We start from the raw sequence: 10,305 nt of genomic DNA on the forward strand, positions 1-10,305 counted from the left end.
TGTTTCTTTGGGGATTTGTTGTTGGGGGGTTTAATTTTTTGAGTTCCAAGTATATTTTAGATATGAGACCCTTGTCTGTTGTATGGCTAGTAAAGATCTTCTCCCAATCCGTGGGCTTTCTATTGATCTTGCTAGCTAAGACACAGCATGTTTTACATGAGATGAGATGACCCAAAGTTTGGAATGAAATAGCTGGCAAGGAACTGACTTGTGCTTGTAGGGAATAGAATAAGAGAAAAGGGCCAGGAGAGAGGCCTCCACCATTGCCATCCTGTTCTCTCATGTCAATCCCACATTAATAATGGCAGCCACCATGTCTTGAATGCCCGTGTTGTCAGTACTTAGCTGTCTGTTTAAATCTGTTACACAACCTTTGCAAAAGAAGTCTCCTCATCCAATGTGTTAAATAAATTGCCCATAATTGCACAGCTGGTGATGGATGAAGGGCAAATGACAGACCAATGAGGACTTCGTTGTGAATGCCATCTCCTTCCTTTTCTTTGTTATGTGAAAATCTTAGCCAGGGCCTAGGGATGAGATGGTGTAGTGGAGGGGATGGTACAGGAATGAGGAACCTGGGGGAAAATCTCTGCAAAACTGTAAGCTTAAGAATGCACGGACCTGTTACCATGAGTTCAGAATTGGAAAATTGCCTGACATATGGTCACTCCATAGTTGTTCCTCACTGACTGAGAAGAAAGAAGAAAAGGATTTCTATTTTAAGCTGTTGAATGTGGAATTAGTTAAAAAGGAAAGTTATTAGGTGTTAGTTCCCTCACACAGGAGATAAGAATCGAGTTTTTCTCAAGCTTGACTATGCATATTAAATTCATGGAGATCTTTAATCATTAAGGCAAAGATTGGGCCTGAGTAGGAAGGTTTAGATGAAAACTGTATTTCTAAAAATAGTTCCTGTAGGTCATATAATATATAAAGAGTACAAAGTATGTAAACAAAATGTGAAAGGTTAACCATTTACTTGCATTGTTTCTGTAGTTCTAAGTTTTAAGGAATAATAGAGACAGGGAAGGTACATAGGGGCTCTGGGTTCAAGAACAAAACTCTTAAGAACAGAATAAAAAGAAAGTGGAAAAAAAAGGTTGAACCAAATGCTCATCCAAATATGGACTTGTTTTGGGAAAGATCATAACTCTACAAGCTAATCAACCAAAAAACACTAGCAATCTAACATAAATGGGGGAAAGGCTGTGTAACTAGTTCTCTTTCTCCTCTCTGTCATTTTTGTAATATTGTTCTTTTAGATTCAAAGAGAAGTTTAGTTTGCGCTCTCATTAAGAATATTGCTTTGGAACTAGATATCTTCTGTGTGATTAGAACAATTTGATTTAGAAATAAGCAAATGATAGAGTGTTATTTAAACTCATACACTTACCAATTATCTGAACTTCCATTAGAAAATCTTATTTTGCATTATTTTACATAGAGAGAATGGAGTAGTAATGGACTATGTCCATATAGCTACTACTTATTTTAATAATAAAGACAGAAAGCACCTTGCTCATGTAACTGTAACCCCTCTATACAGTATTTTCCCAATAAAAACATTAATATAAAAAAGTATTTTTTTTATAAAAGCTTTAGATAATGGGAATGTAACTCAGTGATTGAACATGTGCTTAACATGAACAAGGGCCTGGGTTCAATCTCTAGCACCAAAAAAAAGAAATAGTAATAAAAAATACTGTAGAGCATCTTTGTAAAGTGTTACTTAATATGCCATTGTGTGACTTATATTATGACAATTATTAAATGTCCTATTTTTGGGAAAAAAGACAAAAAGCTAAATTTCCTAGTGTAGGTTCTCTAATCACATTTCATTTTCTCTTTACGACAGGTTAAAGCTTCTAATTTTCTATATTTTAAGTACATTCCATTCCTTCATAATTTCTGTGTTTTAAAACTTCATGTAAATGATACCAAAAAGTGTTTTCACTGATGCTTTTATGTAAACTTTATAAAAATCTATCCATTTTCCAAGATGTATTGTATTCTATTAACTTCACACTCCTACCTTTGAGGTGATATCCATTTTCCCCTTCTGTACCCTTTTACCATATCTATGCAGATTAAGTATTTCATATATTAATACAATAGTTTCTGCACACCCCATGACATAACTGAGGAACCATGCACTACTCAGTTGAACTCCTGACCAATCTCACTAAAAGGTTAGAAACAGTTGGTAATTCATGCAGGTGGTTTATTGAAATTCTCATCTACAAACTAGGCATTATTTTCAGGGCTTTCTCAAAATTTAAATGAAATGCAATTGAGATGATTGGTGTGATATAGAATTAAAACTGATGACTGCATTTTCCATATCAGAATTGGGTTGTCTAAAACGTGAGTGCCTTATTTTCATGACTGAGTTCTTGACATTGTAAAGAGTGAATGAGATTTAAAGATGAGATCTACTTGGGTGTGTCGAGTCTACTTACCGTTCTAAAATTCCCAGTTTTTCAGTTAAAACCTTGAAAACCACCTTTTTGTTCTCTATATTTTTAGCTTCCCATGGATACATACATCTCTGGGGTTTGTTCTGTAATTTTATCAGTCCCTCTTGGTGATGCTTAGAGTCTTTTACCACAGTGAACTATTTTGTAAATAGCTCTGCTGTCATTTAGAAAAGTAGAGAAAGCCTCCGGGAAAAGTATTTACCCAGACAAATGGAAATGGATAGTCCAACACTTACCAATTAATTTATTAAATGTGCTCAGTCCTGTGGATAAATCAAAGAAATGTTCTCTGTTCCCTCCACTCTATTTCCAGCTTGGGATTGGCCTAAAGTATCTGAGATAATTACCTCCATTTCCTACTTCGGCTTTGTCTACACAGATCTAGTCTGACTCCCTGCTCCCCCAGTGAACCAACTGTTCTCATCCTCATGAGAAAAATCTTTACCTAGCTCCCAACCTTTTGTGCTACTACATTGTCATTTCTCCTGTACCTCCCTTTTGCTTTTGATGAAAACCTGGGCACAGTCACTCTTGGAGTATGTAACACTTGAATCCTGTATGCTTTAGGCTTTTTTTTTTTTAATGAGTGGAACATGTTTAAAGTGGACTGAATAATGTAAAGTCTTTTTTGAAATTCTAATAAAATAATAATAAGAAAAATCTTGACTTGTAAAAATTGTTTCTGCAGATGGCAGCTGAATGGGAGCCGAATTGATAGCAGTGTGCGCCATCATTATAAGCTGAGTGGAGGCAACCTTACGATCATGAACCCCAATAGGAACTGGGATACTGGAAGTTACCAGTGCTTTGCCACAAACTCACTTGGAACAATTGTCAGCCGAGAAGCCAGACTCCAGTTTGCTTGTGAGTTTATGATTCTACATCTAACAAAAACAACATTTTAAATGATAGAACTTGATTTGTGTGTTCATTGTGGGGGAGGGTGTCTCAGAAACCACACATAAGGTTTATTTGAAAAGTAGGCTTGCAATTCAGCCTTTTTTTGCGGGGCGGGGACACCTCCTCTATTTAATGCACCAATTATGTCTTAAAAATGGCTATGTCAGAATTGGGAATGTGGCTTAGCAGTAGAGTGCTTGCTCAGCATGCATGAAGCCCTAGATTCAATTCCTCAGAAAAACAGAAAAAACCTGAAGTGACCCAGTGCTCAAGTGGTAGAGTGATGGCTTTGACACAAAGAGGCTCAGGGACAATGCCCAAGGACTGGCAAAAATAACAACAGAAAAATGTATATATCAGCCAGGTGCCTGTGCCTCATGCCTATAATCCTAGCTACTCAGGAGATCTGAGGACCATGGTCTGAAGGCATCCTGGGCAGGAAAGTCCATGAGACTCTTACTGCCCATAAATTAATTACTCAGGAAAAGTTGGAAGTGTCACTGTGGTTCAAGTGTTAGAGCACTAGCTTTGAGCACAGCATCCAGGCCCTGAGTTCAAGACCCAGGATATGTGCAAAAAAATGTCTATTTCACAATTACCTAAAGAAAATAAAAATAATAAATAAAAAATAAATAAAAAATTCCATGTTGGTGTTTGCAAATCTATATAGCAATACATTAACTGAAAGAAAGAATAAGGAAGTTCTTTGTGCAAGCAGACACTAGCTGAGTATATGTTGTATGTTTAAATGCTTAGTAATTTTCTTTGTTTCTATAAAGGAGGACATTTTTGTGTTTTTCATGAAGAAATGACAAAATAAAAAAAAAGTATTTTCCATGCTAGACAGAAATGCAAAGAAATTTTGGTCACACTTTGCAAGTTGCTTGACATTAGTGTTGATAATAAAATGAAAGTGAAAAGGCCATTCATTGGTCATTTGAGAAACCTGCTTTTCTCAGACATCATCAGTGGATTTTTAATACAATCCCTCAGTCTTGTTGGGTGGTCACAGAACCAATGCAGGAAGGAAATTTGTGAAATGATACAGTGTTTGACTTGTGAAGAGTTTCTCAATGATTTGCTGTTAGGTTTCATGTCTATAATATTTGGTCCTCATTTAATTAACTTGGAGTTGCTTTTATCAACTTCCTAATTCTCATGGCAGAAGGCTGAAGGAATTGCCTTCAAAAGCCCAACCATCACTGATGTGTGAGTAGCTAGTTTTGTCTTACCCCTGCATTGATTTCTCTTTCTTACTTGATTAAAAATGTCAACTTCCCTAGCCACAAAAGAAATGCAAATCAAAACAACATTGAGTCATAGGGGAGCTCTATGTGAAGTCTTTTGAGGAACCTCCATACTGCTTTCCAAAGTGGTTGAACAAGTTTACATTCCCACCAACAATGAAGTAAGGTTCCTTTCTGTCCCAGCATCTGTTGTTAGATTATAGCCATTCTAACTGGGATGAGGTGGTGTCTCCATGTTGTTTGGATTTGCATTTCTTTCGTGGAGGGGAAGGGCAAAAACAAATCATTTAAATAGGGATACAGGTGGACCCACTGCAACAATGAGATGTACAAGTCCTTATGTTGAAAAAGGAACTTTACAACTTTGGTGGGGCGGGTGGCAGGGCGCAGGATGATAGGAAGGGAAGGGAAGGGGAAACAAAGGAGGAGACAACAATGTTTGATAAGAAATGTACTCATTATCTTGCCCATGTAATTGTAACTCCTCTGTATGGTATTTTCACAATTAAAAACAAAACAAAACAACATTGAGATTCCACCTCACCGCAGTTAGAATGGCTATAATCAAGATCTCTAATGACAACAGATGCTGGAGGGGATGTGGACAGAAGGGATCCCTACTGCATTGGTGGGAGTGTAAACTTTTTCAACCACTTTGGAAAGTAGTATGGAGGTTCCTCAAAAGACTCCACATATTGCTCCCCTATAACCCAGCAATCCCACTTCTGGGCATTTACCTAAATGATCACAAACAAGACCATACTAAAGCCATCAGCACAATTATGTTTATTGCAGCATTATTTACCATAGCTAAGATATGGAACCAACTCAGATGCCCTTCAGTAGATGAATGTATAAAGAAAATGAGGTATATATACGCAATGGGATTCTGTCTCCATCAGAAAGAATGGCATTGCCCAATTTGTTAGGAAATGGAAAAACTTGGAAAAAATTATATTAAGTGAAGTAAGCCAGGCCCAAAGAAACATAGGTCCCATGGTTTCTCTTATTTGCAATAGCTAGTATATGTCTGAGACGAGCAGAAACGGTCAGATAAGTTGATGTTATGTGAAATGAACCCCAAGATAAGGACTCAAATGTTATTTTTCTTTCTTGCAATTGTTTCTAACATATTTATAAGATATTTCTTTGTTGCTTTGTATGTCCCACCCCACGGTATAACCCCTGTTTTTACTGTATTTGATTTTGGTATAATTTGTGGAGGGAAAGGTGGACCCATTGCAACAATGATGTACAAGACGTTATGTCAAAAAACGAACTTTACAACTTTGGCATGGGGGGGTGGTGGGATGGGAAGGGATGGGAAGGGGAAACAAAGGAGGAGGCAACAATGCTTGATAAGAAATGTACTCATTACCTTGCCCCTGTAATTGTAACCCCTCTATATGGTATTTTCACAATAAAAAAAAAGAGAGAGAAAAAAGTAAAAAAATAAAATCAGCCACTAGCTAGCTACTCAGGACACAGAGATGTTGAGGATCACAGTTGGAGGCCAGCAAAGCCTTTCCCTGTATAACTTATATTCTCTTCTGACAGCTTTAGAAGTTTACAGTTTTTATTGGGAAATGAGAAGGCTATTGTCCTAATTGTACAAATAAAACATTTCATGTTCTACTTTTCACACTCAAGTCTTTATCATTGGTTTTGTATATCATATGAGGTAAGATTCCAATTTAGTTTATTCTACTACAGTTACATAACTGAATTAACTGATTGATTAATGAACCCATTCTTTATTGACAGAAATGCTGTGCTGTGTTACCATTTCCAGTTTTGTTGTACTTTTCTGTTTGGAGGATATTTTATGTCAATCATGACCATTTTTTATTGTTTGTAGACACATTCCTTTTATGTATTTTGTTATGCTTACTTGCTTATATATCAAGCTGAATATTATATATGTATATATAAAGCATTGACTAGATGTATTGAGGATGGAGGGTGGAGATCTCTTGGGTGCTTGCAATTTTGAATACCATTAATATTTGCCATCAGATATGAAGTTGGCATCGAGATTTTATTGTTAACTTTTATCAGTTATGTGATAGTTTAGATGCTATTATGAATGTTTGTTTCTTTCCATTTTCATGTTTTGCAGGAATATATATTTCCCCCCTCTTAGGCTGCTAAAATAGTGAACATTTTTCTAATATTAAATGGCCTTCCATACTCCTGTCAGTTTCAACTTGGCTTTTATGTAATTTTTCTATTACTTAGATATTAACTTTTTGTTCATATTCTGCATAGCATTTTTCCATATATATATATATGAATTTTTTTTTGCTTTATGATCTCATGTTATTTTTTCCTTTTCTGGATTTATTACCAAATTTATATCTACCACTAAAAACAAGTTAGAGTATGCCTTATTTTTTTTTGTTCCCTATAAAACATGGAGAAGTAGTGAAATTACTTGTTTCTTAAGTCAGATGTAAAACATAGATACGAAACCACATAAGCCTGCATTTCCTTGGAGGACATGTTAATTTTATTAGTTATATTTATTGAGTAGGTACAAGACAAACCATACTGTTCATATCTGTGTGACAGATTGTATTTTCCTAGCATTTTTCACTTTATATTTTCTAATGCATCATCAAAGATACTATAAAATATTTTCATTATTTCTTTCTTAGTTCAACATAAACTAGATATATATTCCCTATTTTCTTATAAATGGTATTTTGTTCTTTTAAAATCAAATTCAATTATCACTTTTTCACTGTTGAATTTCCATACTATTTCATGCATTTTACTTTGTCCATTCATTATACAAATGTCCATACCTTCTACCAATTAACCAGAAAAGAACTGGACTACAGGTGTGACTGACATGGTCAAATGACAGCCATGAACAGCAAGCTGAGCACAATCCCTGAGTTCCAGTCAAATCATTAGCCAAAAAGAAAAAGAAAAAAGAAATGTGTAGAGGTTTATTATGCTATACTTCTGTAAATATTTTGAGTTCCTTATGATTCTGTTTGACCTGTGAATTTTCAGATATGTACTGCTTTTACATTTTCAAACATAAAATTTCAAAAAATATTAATTATAATTTCATAGTTGCCCAAAGGAGTAGCCATTCAATAGAGCAGTTTATGAATATAATGTGTTGATCAACATTACCCCTTTCAACATATAAAGTTTTAATAGTGTTTTTTTTCCTATTTCTAAACTAGCAACCCATTGACTATAGAATGGACTTTCATATTTTAACTCTTGGCTAATTTTGATGTTTTTTCCAAAGTATAACATTTTAAAATCATCATATTATATTCTTATCTCATTTTTTATTTATATTATGATTTGATATTCATGGTCTATACTTTTTAGTAATAGGCTTAAAATTAATGTATATTTTCAGGATGACAGTACTGGGTTTTCCATATGTCCACTGCATTAAATTTAATTATGCCATTAAACTTAATTATACTGATGTTTGAGATATTAATTTTTGTGGATGATGTAATGTCTTTCATTTATCCTGGTATTTCTGTTCATTTTTGCTTTATTTAAAAAATTTGATATATTTTTGTAAACATGTGATGACCTCATAAATGGTTTGGATTTAGGATTTAAATACTAATACACGATAGGCTGTATTAATGTACTACGATATTGATCTTTTTCATTATTCTCTTCGTTTTTATTTTTTTCTGTTCTCAAAAGTATTGCATTGCTTTTCCTGTGATATTTTTCCTATAATAATTGTCCTAGAAATTTTAGTCTGTATGCTTTGAAAGGTCAGAATATAATTGGTATCTCCAACAAAAAACCTTGCAAGATATAAACTTGTTACTAATCCAATCTTATTCTTTGTCCAATCTTCTGTTGAATTTTTAACCCTATTTATTATTAGACATGGTTGCTATATTTTTATGTTTTCATTTTTCTTTCATATCCATAACAATATCATATGCAGACTCCCTACATAGCTTATTAGTTTTAAGGAAAACATCACAAATTTGTCTATATCCTTTCTCTTTTCTAAATGAACTTTTCTTGACTACTTCTTTGAATAACAACCTCATTTTTTAATAATATGCTGATATTGCTCTATCTGGTTCTGATCATTTTAAGCATTACTATTGATTATGACAGCTGATCCTAGGAGTCTCTCCTGCCATCTCAGCAATATGCATTTTTATGAGGTTTATGAAATACTGCATTTTCAAACCCTAACTCTTAGAAATGCAGAAAATTAAATGTACACTTTATCACTTACTGTGCCCAGCCTTCACAGAGTCCTAAGTGATTATGAACCACGTAATTACTACTTATCTGGCTTTACCCTTAAGATTACTGAACCACTTTGCTTACTCTTTTGTCTTGCATATGCTCATTGTCCTTCTTGGAGATCTGTATCTTTTAAAAAGGATTTTAGTTTCTCTCTGCTTATAGGTAGTACTGTTTTGTTTTGCCTCTTTTTTTTGTCCTTATGTTTGAAAGTGTGCTTATTTTTTTTCATATATAAAAAAAAATCTTGACGTTAAGTATGTTGTTAAAACCCCAGACACTGGAGCTACATTTCCTAGGTTGAATCCCACCTTTGCCACTTAGAAGCTGTGTTTCTTTAGGCAGGTCCAGAACCTCTCTCTGCTGCACTGTCTCCATCTGTAAAACCAGGATCACAGAATGTATTTCATGAAGTGTGAGGACTAGTTATGTTTATCCAGTACCCTGAACAATGCCTTGCAGATTGTAAAAGCGGTACACAGATAAGTAATTACTATTTTAGCATGTCTAGAAAATCTTCAGCATTTATATCTGTAAGTTTTCCTTATTCCTTTGTCTTTCCAATTGCCCTTTAAAATACATTTTCTATTTTCCCAGTGTCTCTCCTCTATTTATTTTTTAGTATTTTTCATTTCTGTTTTGTACTTATGCATTCTCCATATTTACTTTAGTTCTGTCATACATTCGTTCATTCTCCCCTGATCTCAGCATAATAGTTGTTAACCTGTAGTTTGAATTTTTGATGTTAGTGATTATCATTTTCATGTCTAGACATTCTGCCTTGTTCTTTTTAACATGTTCCTATTCTCGGTTCAGACTATTCTTCTTTGTTTTCCTGAAGACCTGTCATCCCACATATTTTTTTTTTTATTATTTCATTTAAGTCCAAAAGATTAAGGTAATCATTCAGTCTGATATTCTCCTCTGAAACATAGGATATTCTTGGTCTCATCCAGTGATTTGGTGATCTGCTGACTCTCCCCTGCTGCAAATATTTTTTCTTTTATAAATTTGATATAAAGTTGAGCTCTAGCAGGGTTTTACATGTGATTATCACATGTGATAAACATGTAATTCTTCTTAGTTTTGGTTTAAGGAGTAACCATATCTAGCAGCTGTTATTGTGGCTACAAAGAATCTCAGGGATAAAACCAACCTGGGGACCATGTTATAATAGAATATTTGCCACATGAAGCTAGCCACATATAGTCCACTTTCATTCTTCATCTAGTTACGTCTATAAAGCCACTGCTAACACTGAAGTAGCAACTTGAAGACTATCCTTGGAGGGAAATGCAGGATTTGAATCCTATGAGCTTTCAAAATGTTATCAACCAAAGCAAATCATTTTTTTTAAATTTTATTTTATTTTATTTGTGAACATACTGTACAGAGGGGTTACAATTGCATGGGCAGGATAATGC

General features: G+C 34.4%; 1 protein-coding gene across 1 annotated transcript in view; it reads left to right on the forward strand.

Moving 5' to 3' along the window:
- Cntn3 (contactin 3 (plasmacytoma associated)) overlaps nucleotides 1-10,305 on the forward strand; it is a 221,423-nt gene that overhangs the window by 37,826 nt on the left and 173,292 nt on the right. The window contains exon 3 of the mRNA XM_013010411.1: nucleotides 3,166-3,341. Coding sequence (XP_012865865.1) covers nucleotides 3,166-3,341 — 176 coding nt within the window. The remainder of the gene's footprint in view (nucleotides 1-3,165; nucleotides 3,342-10,305) is intronic.

The sequence above is a fragment of the Dipodomys ordii genome, unplaced genomic scaffold (assembly GCF_000151885.1).
Source record: "Dipodomys ordii isolate 6190 unplaced genomic scaffold, Dord_2.0 Scaffold12, whole genome shotgun sequence".
Taxonomy (NCBI): domain Eukaryota; kingdom Metazoa; phylum Chordata; class Mammalia; order Rodentia; family Heteromyidae; genus Dipodomys; species Dipodomys ordii.